At 40.1% G+C, this 14768-nt stretch overlaps 1 protein-coding gene across 4 annotated transcripts in view; it reads right to left on the bottom strand.

Moving 5' to 3' along the window:
* LOC108880498 (ADAMTS-like protein 3) overlaps window positions 1-14471 on the bottom strand; it is a 247289-nt gene extending 232818 nt beyond the window's left edge. For all 4 annotated transcript variants that reach the window (XM_018672035.1, XM_018672037.2, XM_018672045.1 and 1 more), the window contains exons 1-2: window positions 14145-14471; window positions 12015-12130 (exon numbers count right to left, since the gene is read on the bottom strand). In XM_018672035.1, the coding sequence (XP_018527551.1) occupies window positions 12015-12080 (66 nt within the window). In that variant the 5' untranslated portion in view covers window positions 12081-12130; window positions 14145-14471. The remainder of the gene's footprint in view (window positions 1-12014; window positions 12131-14144) is intronic.
* Between the last annotated feature and the right edge of the window lie 297 nt (window positions 14472-14768).

Raw genomic sequence — 14768 nt, forward strand, 5'->3', positions numbered from 1 at the left:
TATTGTGCTTTGTCAATAATGCCTTCTTTTTGTAATTGCTGTAGATATTCCATAACCTCCTTTTTGTACCCACTGGTGGGGTCTTGTTTTTAGAGTTTCGTATGCGTTGGAGTCATTGAGTAGTGCAGTGATCTTGGCATGGTAATCAGTTGTATTGAGTACAACTGTGCATCTACCCTTGTCTGCTGGAAGGATTGTGATGTTTTGGTCTTTGCTCAGTCCTGTTAATGCTTTCCTCTCCTCAATGGGGAGGTTGGAGGGTGGGACCTTCGCTTTGGACAATGTTGCTGACACTTTTAACCTTAGCTGTTCAGCTTCGGTTCCAGTTAGGTTGTTTTTCTTTATAGCAGATTCCGTAGCTGTTATCAAATCCACTATGGGTAACTCTTTTGGTGTCACGGCAAAGTTCAAGCCCTTGGCTAGGACGTCTTTCTCTGGGTGGGTAAGTTCTCTGTCTGCCAAGTTCTTTACCCATCTGTTTAGTGTTTCACTCTGTGCAGGAATGTTAGTTTTTTGCCTCCAGGAGAGTATTTATGTGTTTTTGTCCTTAATTCGAGATTGTAGGTTGTGAAATTTCCTGGTTTGTCTTTCTTTACTTTTATTGTGTTGAGATAATTAGGCTTTTTGGGTAAAATCCACAACTTTCTCCATGATGGACCCAGGTAGGAGTGATGTCAGTTTCTGTAATGACTGGTCAGCTTTCCTTCAGCCCTTCAATTGTGAAATTGATTTGTCTCATTTGTTCATTCAGAAGTTGGTTTTTTGCCTTTTCTATGATTTTTTCCACTCTATGCCCTCTCATAGTGGAATTTAAGCGTAGGCTAGTTGGTGTAAGCCTTTGTTGTCTGCATCTCAGACTAAACCGTAGGTGGTTTCTGTAATCCGCAATTCTCTGAGCCAACCTTTCATGTACAACATGAACATGAAAGGTTGGCTCGGAGAATTGCGGATGTTCATGTTCCACTTAATTTTACTCAATTTTACAGACAAAAACACGGCTGTGCCATGGGTTCACCAGTATCCCCCATTGTGGCAAACCTATACATGGAGGAGGTAGAGTGCAAGGCTTTGAACTCCTTTGAAGGAACAACACCGAGCCATTGGTTCAGGTGTGTGGATGACACTTGGGTTAAAATCAAAACCAAAGAGGTGCAAGCTTTTTCCGAACACATTAACTCATTGGACAGGAACATCAAGTTCACCAGAGAAGATGTCAGGGACAATAGTTTGCCTTTCTTAGATAATAAGAAATAATCCAAAATTCAAAATATGGCTTCAACATAGTTCCTGGGAAAACTTTACAACTGAGAATGTTTGGTGGATAAAGCTTGGTGGACTGCAGAAGACCTGTCTGATCATGTGTTCAGTTTAGATGGATACAAATGTAGTTCCATCTCAAATTAGAGAGCGGATCTTATCTCATTCCCCAAATGCAGGTACAAATCAATGCTTGATAAGCATCAGCTGGAAGATGCAGCTGTGACTCCACCATCAGAATGTTGCAGATGTTGTAGATGTCTGTGTCACATGGCACTGCTGGTCGAAATGTGCAGTTACTCTGACACAACTGTACATCAGCTCTGTCCACTGGGGAAATGCGGTCATCACTTGTGTAGAGTTCTGGGAACATGTACATGATTCAAGGTCCATCACTGGGTACCCTGTCATTCTTCGATGGTCTGATGACATGTGAATCCCACACATGGATGGTCTCATCTAATTCATCCTGGAATAACGGTATATTAGAAAGTAAGAAAACAAGTTAATTGATATGCAATTTGTAATTCTCATGTGGGCTTTAGATAAGTTTTGAAATAAATTGTGTTAAATGCTGACTTTTCTGATGAAGGAGAAATGATAGGAAAATAAGCAAAATATGTTGTACTTGTGAACACAAACAATGATATGATGTGATGATATGGCAGACTGGTGCACGGCGCCTGCATGCTCAAAAAACCCTGTTAGAGCCATTTTCGTGGTTCATTATGAATTATTATTGTAGGACACCACATCAATGACAGTGATTAAGACAGGTGGACAGCTGCTCATTGGAGAATGTAACAACAACAAAAAACATTTGTTGGACACAAGTTAAGATGAAAGTAGGTTTTACATAACAATATGATACATTTGTACCTGAATGATTCCCATGAAGCAGAACTGAATTAGACTTCTTTCCAAATATGCACCATCGAACAAGCCACGGTCCTTCAGATCATTAAACAGAGGGATGTAGAATTCCATTGATTCCCTTCTGAGGAAGCCCCATCAACTCTCTATTCGCTGATTTGCTGTGCTTGCCCCTTCAATGTAGCTGTCACTGGCAGAACCATCATCAATTGCGACGAAGAAAATGCTGAAAGTCTCTGACTTTAACATTCTCTGTGCCCCGGTCGCCTCTGACAATCTTTGGACAGCCACCTAATCTCTGGACTGCCTCCATGTAGTAGCCTCCGATGATTTGTGGGTCACTGCTGGTGGTAAATGCATTCATCCAGATAATTTTCTGGGAAAAGCCGTCAATGCAGCCATTGATACAGATACCAAATGTCTTAAGAGTCCAAGTGCCAAATATAATTGGGCCCTTTTGCAAAATAGCTTCGGCGATGGAACCGTCTCCATTATTCTTGCATTTTGTGTACATCCACCGATACCCACAGAGTTGGCCAGATGTTTGTAACTGTTCATGAATGAAATTAACTATACAATCTAAAGTTATGTATCCCTTGCACTGAAACAGACTACAAGACTTCACAATTCGTTTTAAATCTCTTTCGGACATAATATGACTGTGATGACTTGCAAGTAAAGCAGCAGTGTCCTTATAATGAAGTCCCAGATTAAAATATAGCCAAACTAACTCCTGTACTGTCATTTTGACACAGAAACACCAAACCGAAATGCAGTGGATGGTCTCCCAGACACCATGAGCACATGAAATACTTTCTGGTGCGCACAAGATACTTTCTGGTGCGCACGAGAAAGTATCTTGTGCTCACTGGAAACGTTTCATTTGTATTTTTTTTCCCCATGTCCCTTTAGGGGTTCGTACCATTCCGCTAGATTTCCAAAATAATTTTTACTTAGATGAAAACGCTGAAGCCTCTTTTGCAGAAATCGGACAAGAAAGTTAAAACTGTGACCCCTTACATGACATAGAAAATGCTCTCCTAAACCTCAGTTCACCCCCTCTAGCCGCACAAGATGAAAACAGTTACATCCCTTTGCATGTCATAGAAAATGTTCTCCAGACCCTCGAAGAAATCTCTCTACTGGCCCTTTCCCCACAAAACGAATCTTTACTAAATGAAACCGTTGAAACCTCCTTAGTTGAAATTGGACAAAACAGTTACAGACCTGACCCTTTGCAGACCATAGAAAATGCCCTCCAGAGCCTGAATCAAACCCCTCCGCCCGCTCTCCCCCCGCAAAGTGATCAAGATGTGCCTCTCTCTCCCCCCTCTTCCTCTCACACAGATACACAGACGCAGAGCTCCCCCACACAACAGCAAGGTGGGGGGTTAGGAGGGGGACAGCCTCCTCATCCCATTCCAGAGTAGGATGAGAGATTTAGTAGGAGCAGAGAAACTACAACAACCAAGCACAACCGCTTTAACATGCTAAGAATGAGACGCACCTTTGCCATTCCTACCCCTGGATATGTGCCCAATGGTGGTGGGTGAAATTGTACGCAATCATGTTGCAGTCACCATGGACAATCAAGGTGAAAATATTCTACTGGCTTTTGAAGAATTTCTTGATCGGATAGTACAGGCGCAGAACCCCAGAGGGGGTGCCAAATGCAGGCTGGAGAAAACCTTAGACTGTGAAATCCTCAGGAAAAAAAGATGCCGCTTGTTTATGGTAAACAACAGAAATGATTAGCTTTGTTTTGCCATCAGCCTAGCTCACATTATCCATCCCACCCTCACAGATAGAGAGTGCGACAGTCTGGGGAGGGACTTGCAACGCCAAATGATCAGACTCCCGACACTTTTAGTGATGTCGACAAATTTGAGAGTATTCTAGGACGCAAAATTGTGGTGTTTTACAGAACATCTCACAGTAAACCCCTCTCTCGTTTTGAGACAAAATTCTCAAATCCTTCCAAGCCTCTGTTTCTATTTTTACTACAAAACCACTACTATGGGATAAAAAATCCCAAAGCCTTTCTGGGTGCGTCATTTGTCTGTGATTATTGTTACAAGACTTTTAATTGCCCCTATACCCACTACTGTAAACTACTGTAAATTTTGAAACATTTGCGGGTGAAAACAGCAAGCACATCCCCTTTTTAGTGCATGCAAAAACACTGAAAGGTGTAGAGAAGGTGTTTTATGGCCCCAGTTGCGTTAAAAACTTTGTTTTACATTTTAGGAGCAATCAATACAGACAATGTCTTTATAGCCCACAACGTTAGAGGATTTGACAGCTACCTGGTTTTAAAAGGTATACTGACAGAGGGTGCGTCACCCCGGCAGGTTCTGATGAACGGCAGTAAAATCCTCAGCTCTGAGGAACCTGATTACCACCTCAAATTCATAGACTCCCTTTCATTCCTTCCCATGCATTTTAACGCTATGCCCAAAGCCTTAGGTTTCACCGACCAGACCAAGAGGTATTTCCCTCACAAATTCAGCTCAAAAAATCGCATCAACTACGTAGGACACTACCCTCCACCCTCTGATTACGGTGTAGAACACATGGTGGTGCGCGAGTGGGAAGAATTTGACGCTTGGTATGGTGAGGTCAGTCAAGGGACCTTTAACTTTAGGGAGGAAGTCGTGCGTTACTGTAAAAATGACGTTGACATTCTCTCCAAGGGCTGCCTTAAATTCAGGGAACAGTTTTTAGGCGAGACAGGCGTAGACCCTTTAAGTTCCATCACCATCGCCGGGGCCAGCATGAAGGTGTTTCACACCAATTACCTGCCTCCTAAAACCCTGGCCATACCGTGCCCCGACAACTACAAACATCGGCATAAAAGATTCTCAAACACTTCAATTCAGTGGCTAGAATGGGTGATGCACAAACAAAAAATCTTTATCCAGCACGCTCTAAACATGGGGAAAAAACAGATTGGCCCTTTTTGACCGTTATGCTGATAAAATGTCACAAACGGTCTTTATGGAGGAAATAGAATTTGAACCCAGATTTATCTTTCTTTTTTACATGTTTAATTGTGGGAAAACCTATTTTGTAAAAATGTACTAGAAAACTGTGATCAAGTTATGAATATTGTACCTGAAAATATTGTGTGGGTTTATACTTCTTTTCAACCCATGTACAGTGAATTGCAAAAGATGAATAAAAATATAAAATTTGTCAAAGGACTACCCGATTCTTTTAAAGATGAAACTACACAATTCTCACGAAGGGGGTGATCGAGATCCCTCAACACAGCATCAGGCACTACATATAAAAAGGACTTTGTGCTGAAAAACATAATTTAACAAAAAGTTTTGGGTGGCGTATGAGTTAGACTGTTGTAAAAAATAAAATAAAATGTCAAACTCAGCCTTTATGGAGGAAATAGAATTTGAACCCAGATTTATCTTTCCTTTTTCATGTTTAATTGTGGGTCTGAGCGGGTGTGGGAAAGCCTATTTTGTAAAAAAAAATGTACTGGAAAACTGTGATCAAGTTATGAATATTGTACCTGAAAATATTGTGTGGATTTATACTTATTTTCAACCTATGTACAGTGAACTGCAAAAGATGAATAAAAATATAAAATTTGTCAAAGGACAGCAAGATTCTTTTGAAGATGAAAACCTGTTCCCTCCTGATCAAAAGCATTTGATTATTCTGGATGATGTTATTTTTCAAGCCTCTAACCATCCTGTGGTAAAAATTTTTACAGTATTGCCATCACAGAAACATGAGTGTCATGATGTTGATTCAAAATGTGTTTCAAGTTGATCATGGAGATTAAGTAGTTGCTATATTTGCCAAAGAAAATACTGTGCTCAGTATTGCTTCATATAAGGAGGTGACATTGTCCCCAGTTCATACTCATGTACAAAGTCTCCAGCAGGCTCTCTACTCTGCCCAGCAGCCATTCAACCTGTGCAAACAATTTAATTTGGACAAGTCAGATCAAGTTAAGCAACAAAGCTGACAGCCACTGCAGTGAGAGCAAGCATGAAAGGACAAAAGTGATACTCTGTCCATAGCCTCTGAAAAAGTGTGTCAAATTTACTGTAAAATGCTTGGCATTTTATGCAAAAATGTGCCAAGAAAAGAGGTCTTTGAAATGTAAACAGCCAAGAGTTACATAGAGCAAGTGTGTGTCTTGATGGATTCCACTGACAGTGTCAACTCTCAGTTCAATCTCAGTTTGATAAATTCATTAAGTGTAATGTGGAAGCTAATGACATGCATGAATCCATCTTAAATCTGAAATTGCCAGAGGCTTAAGCTGAAAGACAAAATAAATATTTTCATGCAAAAACAATCATGTTTTGCAATTTACTGAAGATGTAAAAGGTTGCTTATATGATAATCTGATAAAGCAACACTTATGGAGTGCATGGCTGCATTGAAAAGGAAACATCCATTAGAAGGTAGAAAGAAGGAACTAATAAGGGAAATGAACAGTTGGCTCTGGAAACGGAACTGGCAGCAGCCAATACAAAACTCAGTGTGCTCGAAATCAATTTGAAGTGTAGTTCTAAAGCATCAGATGGAATGAAATCATATTTTGAAAGCCACAATGCTCAAAGAACAATCAGGCTGAATCCTTATGACGGTAATTTTGTCCCAGAAAAAGTAATAAAATGGGGTGAATCTCACCCTGGGGTCCAGGCTGTGATTGTTAGGCCTTAAAATATGGCAGTAACACAAGCTGATGTCAGACCATCAGTCCCCCACACAGTAATAAGTGATACCCAAACACAAATAGCAAAAGTGGTTCATGATGCTCAACAAACAGGACATGAATCGCATCTGAACCTAGCAACTAGAATTACCTCATTGCATTGTTGCTTCAGCAAAATTTACCATCTGCTTTGCCAATGAGAAATATTCCTGTGTTTGATAGCGACCCTCCTAAATTTTGATCCAGATTTTTGTAAGTGAAAACCGACAACATGAGTGACTGCCTGCATTTCTTCAAGGTTGCACCAATTTAACACTGAAAATCATGTATATGAATGAGTTGGACATGCCATCCTTCCTTGTGATGAAATAGCCTAAAAATTGTGTGTGTTCATCTGCAGGAAAAAAGGTTAAGTTACAATTCACTCTGATTCACTTATTGGCAACATTCAGGATTTCCGACCTAACAGGAACAGTAAAGCCTCAGATGCTGGTCCATCGAAAGCAAAGGAGATTGTAAATTATGTCACATTCCTGTTATCCAGACCAGAACCTTGCCACATTTCTCCTCAGCTTTTAAACTATATGAAATCATTGTCTGACCATTTTGTAAAGCAAACCATTCTATTGATCAAATGCTTACAGGTAATCCGGTGAAAATCAGAATTTTCTACAATGTTGCTAAGCTAAGATAATAATATGAGGAATTAATTCAGATATTTGCCATGAAACCATACTGTCACCTATTGACCATGTCTAAGCTTAACTAGGCCCGTCTTAACATTTTGCTCATGACAAGAGTTGATGATAAAATAAGTAAACTTTAAATGCTGCCATCGATAGACAAATAGATTACAGTTACAGACTAAAGCTATTTGCTTCCACCAGATCACTCAGTTCATTTTACCTGCTGTTAGTTCACCATGCTGGTTTGATCATCCTTACGTTTCTGTTTTATTTTTATTTTTTTCACGTTTTCACTCTATATATTCACTTTAGTAATCAAGAAATTGTAAATGCATATGTTTTGTGTGTTTCTTTGCAATGGTGAGCCGGATCCCTGGATTGAGAAATCATAATCTTAGATATCAGACTGATTAAAATTTGGAGTGTGGATATTTATGCAGAATACTGACATCAAAATTAATATCCCCAATTTCCACCCCAAACTGGATGGTGGTGCCCCCATACAACGAGCGTAAATTGGATTTTCCAATTATTATATTGTGCATTTATGCAACACTGTGTTTCAGAATAGCAGCTTTAAGGCTTGAGGAGGAAATTTGATAGGAACGATAAGAGGAGTACACCTCATTTATCAGTGATATTCTGGTCCAAGGCTATGCTGAAATAGTACCCACTGTTTTGATTGGAACAAGAGTGGTACATCCCCCATCATGGAGTGCATCACCACACTAAGGGAAAGCAAAGGGTTGTGTTAGACTGTGGAGCCACACATAAAGGAACATCATTGAACTGTAAGCTCATGCAGGGACCAGATCTCACCTACTCTCTGATAGGGGTCCTTGTTTAGTTCAGGAAAGATCTTGTTTAAGTTATGGTTGATATCCCTGCCATGTTTCCCAAGGTACAGGTTCCTGATAAACGGGGGTGGGACAAAATCTCATGCAGCAAGATCTCGTGATATTAAAACATGACAATATTTCTCATTAGGTGAAAAGTTCTCTTGCGAGACAGCATGATAAATTATGGTATGGTCCAGTTGTACTTGAAAGTCGGAATTCCTAAATTCCTAGAAGTTTCAACTGGAACCAGGCCCGGCGGCATAGGCGGGCATTGGGGGGCTGTGCCCGCCCGCAGAGTCAGCCGTGCCCACCCTGGACTGGAAGCAGTTTTTTTTTGGGGGGGGGGGGGGGGGTTTACCCAGGAGTGGCCATCTCTCTATTATTCCTATCTCGATTTGTCGATCATAAGCCCGCCAACCAATTGGTCATTGTCCAATCATACATCCTAGCAACGGTTACTATTGCTACTCCATCAGGTCAAGAAGCTTGACAGGCTAGCAACAGTAACTAAAGGGGCGGGACTTTTGCGAAAGGTCAATTCAACCAATCCAACGAATGAAGACAATGTGCTAGCCAATTACAGATAGAGGGGAGCCGGTCGCAGAGTCATTCATCCATAGCCACCATCGCTGAGGCGTTAACATTATTATGGATATCCGGAATTATTCCCAAAAAAATAGGATGACAAGAAATGACAATGCGAACAGGAGCGAGCAGGAAGCAGTGCCACTCACTTCTATTGGAAACATAAGCACTGAAGTCAATAGTAACACTGGAGTAAACTTTCATACTAGGAGGGTTAGCTACGGCAGCTAGGGAGAACAAGGAGCAGTATTGAGCAGTGTAACTCATCTGCATAGAAGACATGTGAGTGATGACGTCAACAACAACAACAACACCGAGGTTCAAGGTAACATTACAGCTGCGAGGAACAGCAACAGGCCATTGCAGGCTAGTGACCTTGGCACAGAAAAGCCCCAAAGACCACTTATGCAGAGCTTTCCTGTGCATCTTTTCTCTGGGAAAAAAAAAGGTCATTCTGCAGTTCCTGGTATGGATGCTTTCCCTGGATGGAGTATTCAGTTCAAGCAGATGCTGCATACTGCTACCCATGCAGAATGTTTCAGGGACCGGGACCCAGACACAGTGATCCAGCTTTCAGTTTAACTGGTTTCCACGACTGGAAGCATACAATGGAAACTGGAAAGGGACTAAACAAGCACGCTGCATCCAAAGAGCACCTGACTTGTGAGGCCTTGTGGAGGGACAAGGAAAGTCAAATTCACACGAACAAGGAAATTTCAACATTAATTAACACCTATCAACTGCAGCACAACAGATATTATCTGTCTGCAATTATTGATGTCATGCAGTTCCTTGCTGTGAACCAACTGCCCTCACTGTTCTTGACAAAAATGTTTGAAGTTTGAGTTGAAAAATGGACACAGCACTACACTGTTGTTTTTTGTTTGTTTTTTAGATTTTGGGATGAACTGCCCCTTTTTTAGTGAGAGAAAAATTATTTCTCAGCACTGTAGGAGTGGTTACAGGGCCATTGTTCAGCCTGAAGCAAATAAAATGTAAGTTGAAAAAGTGTGCCCCCCTGAAAAATTGTCATGCCCCCCTTTTAATTTGTTTCTGAAACCGGGTATGACCGGAACTGAAGTTGGATTTCCAACTCTGAAAGTTGGAGAAACCCCGCCAACCCTGACATAAGAATTCAAGATGGTTGCTAATCGCATCAATAGCAGTGATAGAGTGATTTTACTGTTTATAGCAGTTCTGTCTTATTTATTTAACATAGAGTCAGTCATACACAGTGTACTGTTAAATTTTTATCTGTGGACATGTTGCTACACTGTTTATATGTGCAAAATACTGTGTAGAGCATTATTATCAATTGGTATTGCTAACAGTGGCTAGCAGTGGCAATGGCTAGTCTGGGATGTATTTGAATTGGTTTGCTATCATGGCTTAACATTGCATTTTTTACAAACAGTTTGAGTGACTGTGAACATTCTGAAGTGTTTGCATTAAAATCTAATGTTAACAACTGAGATATTCTTCAAGTGGAGTGCAGATTTGTTTTGAACAAGTACTCTGAAAGAGCAACTTTAAGGCTTTCCTGCAAGCATTCATGTTTTCCCGGTTTTCCTGACTTGATTTCCTGAGGCCATAAACTCGTAGATGATGTCACTCCAAGTTCCGACCTCCAATGTAAATTGAACACATCATTTGCCTTGAGGATGCCCCCGCCACTTTTGAATCATTTGTGTGGCAACATTTTGGATACGTGGTAGAAAAAATAAACAATGACAAACAGAAACAAGACACAAACAATAAGCACTGCAAGAGAATAGTGCCATACATCGAAGTTAACATGAGCAGTATGCAAAGACACAGTCACAGAACATGACCTCTTTGGCTGGGCTGTGTAGTTCTAACCATTTCTAAGCTCTGTATCATGCTTGAAGAAAAATTTGGTCAGTCTCTGTTTGCACAGTAGGCTACTGAGTAATACTTTGATTATTGTTTGCACTTAAAAATTAAGATAAAATAAATGACTAAGTAAAATTTTATTGTATCTGTGGTAAAAGAGTTCTGTTAGAAGGTCACACCGATTTTCAGTTAGGAGTTAGAAACTCATACACAGACATTTCAAAATGCACCTGCTTTGTTTTGTATCTTGTGACTTCATTCATAACTATTATGTGGAGAAAGGATTTGACTGCACCCCATGACAAAGGCAGATCCAGTCTTCAAAACTGGGTGACAAACAGCTGTTCTGTGTAGAGTTAACTGAGTAACTTTCAAAGGATGAGTGGGTTCGAGGTGGACTGCTGCATTAAACCCCAGGACTTGGAAAAGCCTGTAGCTCACAACAGCATCACTTGCTCCCCAAATGGATTGAGTGCTTCAAAAGGAGTAGCAGCAGCTGGACAAGTCAGTGTTTTGGACTGATAACACAACTGTCCTCAGGTATATCTGCAATTAAACTAGATGGTTCCATTCTTTTATTCCCAACAGGGTCTATTTGTCAGAGAGGGAGGGCCTGTATCTAACATGGATCCACCTGCAACTTCTGCTGATGATCCAGAAGTCATAAGTGAAGCAGCAAATGTTATTGTCAAGCAGTCAGGAGATCCCACAGGCCACCTTATTTATCTTAAATACTTCTCATCTAGGAGGTAATGTAGAACATCTGTTTCTTGGTTGCTCATGCCTAAATGAGTTATTTTGCTCCTGAGCTAAATGAGAGAGGAACTTCAGGGATGCAGGACTTAAAAGTTCTGTCGAACATAAATTTAGGAACTTCAAATCAACACTTGGATTCTGCCTCAAAAAGGATTTAAGGCAGAAAAGTAATAATTCATTTTGTTTGTGTATTTCAGAAATACAGCTTCAAGACACTGAATTGCCTCACTAAACCATGGCTCAGGTAACATCTCCAAGGACAGTCAAGGTATATCCTATACTGTAGGATGACAGTCTTATGGTTTGTAACCGCTTGCATACATCATCATTACCATAAGAAACCAAGCATCCTGTTTTTCTTTCAAAAGGCCTGCATGTTGACCAGTTTATATTATGTCAGATTCACTAACTAGGATAGTCTGGTATCTATCCATCCATCCATTCATCTATCCGCCATTGAGCCATTTTCAGTACCTGGACAGAGGGAAGCATGAGGAAGATGAGGACAGCCCTGCAGAGGATAAATGATTCCATCTTCATCTGGATTTTATCCCAGGTCAGGGTTTCTCTACAAGTGGCTGAGCCCCAGCCTGTAGACAAGACGTGAACACATCAAATTAAAACACTTCTAAAGCTGAACAGTAGTTGGCTGTGATATTAAAATGACACCAGACTAGATCAAAAATATTATATAATCTGCAGTTAGCCATGCTGAAACTACAACTTAAACCACTAGTGGGACTGAGGGTAAAACTTAAGTAAGTAAGAGTGAGCTTAATAAAACACATGCAAGATCACTATACACTGAAATAATGACATCCTTAAAGGGCATTACTTTTGCCAAGTCTGAGAAAATGTTACAGTGATGTCATCAAGGTTTTCTCAGTTTGGGCTTGGAGACTATAAACTAAAGACATACAGTGTGGGAAATAAGTATTCAACACACTAGCATTTTTTTCATTAAACATATTTCCAATGTAGCCATCCATAAGAAATTTAGACCAGATATTGGTATTAATTCAATAAAACTACACAGTTAAAGAAATCGTAACATTCCAAGCCATAAGAAAGTTATGTGCAATAATACTGAATGACAAAAGAAAAAACTGAACACACTAACTGAAATGTATCTATTTCTTGATCTTCAGTTACTTCTACAAATGTTCTATGGGGTTTAAATCTGATGATTGGCTGGGCCATTCCAACACCTTTATCATCATGCATTGAGACTGTTCAACAATTTTGTTGTGAAGGTCTTGGGAAAGCTCTTTGCCTCTACCCATCATATTTCTTGCATGACAGCTTGGTAAATGATACTTGCATTCAGGCAGTTAGCAACCTTTCTGGTACTAACCCTCCAGCATGCACTAACCTAACTTATTCTAATTAGCACAGGTAGGAAAACTAATCAGTGGAATCAGCTATTTTCATGCTTTTTCCATTTTATTAATTCTGTTTTATTGTGGATAGCTTTTTTATGGATTAGAATGTTACAATTTCTTTAACTATGTTTTTTATTGAGTTAATACCAATAGCTGGTCTAAATTTCAGGTGCTGGTGTGTTGAAAACTTATTTCCCCCACTGTAAATGGAATTAACCAGGATCCAGCATATTTGAAGCAGTATCCACGTCGCACTTACTTTTGCACTGACTTTCCAAGCCAATATTTTGGAAATGCAGTACTAAATCACCCCTTTAAACTCGACTTAAGGAGGTTCCACAATATGAGTCCTCAAGATTATTTGATACTACAGGTGTTACTTACTTCATCTTCATCAATTTAGAAGCCACTTAAATGGCACATACAGTATGACCAAACAAATTTGCAATTAATTAAGTATCTTCAGAGTGAACCAGGAATGCTCAGGCATTCTGAGGGTCTGAAACACAGAGACAAACCCACATTGTCTGTTTTGTAATATTGCCTTGCTAATTAATTATAAATTACTCATGATTTTTTTGATATTCTTTTTCACTTAAGGATAAAAAGATACAGCAATAATATATACGAAATCTGATCTTCAAACTTGACATTTATTATGTAAGTCAGTCATTGATAGAGAAACACCAAACATTATATAGTTACAGCTTCTTAGATTAAAAAAGGCTCCTTTCTCTGTTTAAGACTGAGAAACTCTGGGTTTTATAAGATATTTCATCATTACTTCGGTAATGGACATTTTTATTATTATTTGAAATTGCGTAGATGAAATTAGTATTGAGTAGGCCTAATTGGTAGGTTTTTATGAATAATAAAAATTCCGATCCAGTCTCGTTCTAGACGCCAAACAGCAAGCCCCTGCAAATAATGTAGGCTACGAGTATCGGGGCGTTCTTGTAGACACACGGAAATTCACCTGCATCCAGGGACGCTATGAAGTGCTGTAGCGACAGCAGGGAGATGTGCTTTCTTTTCCAACATCGTGAATCGATGTTCATCGTGAATCGCTTGTGCTAAATGATTACAGTGAGTTTCTAAGCATCAAGACTTAACGGTTTGGATTTGGCAATAACGGTACCTAATGGACGGCGGCAGCCGCAGGTTTACGGCGGTACCCTCAGCCTGATGTGCGTGTGTGTTTGGGGAGAAATAAACACCTTACCTTCTAAGGGGAGAGGTCCTGCGCTCCCGATGCGCTCATATGGCCATGTAGCATCAGGTATTCTCTAAAATCAATTCGATTGTCCACCAAGTCCCGATCCTCAGTATCCACACCCAGAGTCAAACACAGAAACGTCCAAAAAGTGGCGAGAGAGAGAGAGACCAGTGGGCTGTCCGAAAGATCGACGCGCCGGCACTGTGCGCCGCCAGTAAAGTGCCTCCTGGCTCTGAGCAGCGCACAACGCCATCTGCCTGACACACAATTTGGGATTGGAAACAAGTTAGACACAGATATTGAGCTTCCGATCATCACTTTCAAAGTAAAACACTGCACAAGGTAATTTGAATATGATTTAGTTGATGTTAGTACCTTCACTTGGTCATGTATTATAGGCTACGTGTATATTTATTTAAATAATTTATCAGCCATATTCTTGTGAAGAGGTTAGCAATTTTTTTCAATTCAATTCAGTTTTATTTATATAGCACCATTTCACAATAACAATCATCTCAAGGCACTTTTCATATAGAGCAGGTCTAGACCGTACTCTTTAAAATATGTATTTACAGAGAGAGACCCAACAAATCCCACCATGAGCAGCACTAGGAGACAGTGGCAAGGAAA

Source organism: Lates calcarifer, unplaced genomic scaffold (assembly GCF_001640805.2).
Source record: "Lates calcarifer isolate ASB-BC8 unplaced genomic scaffold, TLL_Latcal_v3 _unitig_950_quiver_259, whole genome shotgun sequence".
Lineage (NCBI taxonomy): Eukaryota > Metazoa > Chordata > Actinopteri > Centropomidae > Lates > Lates calcarifer.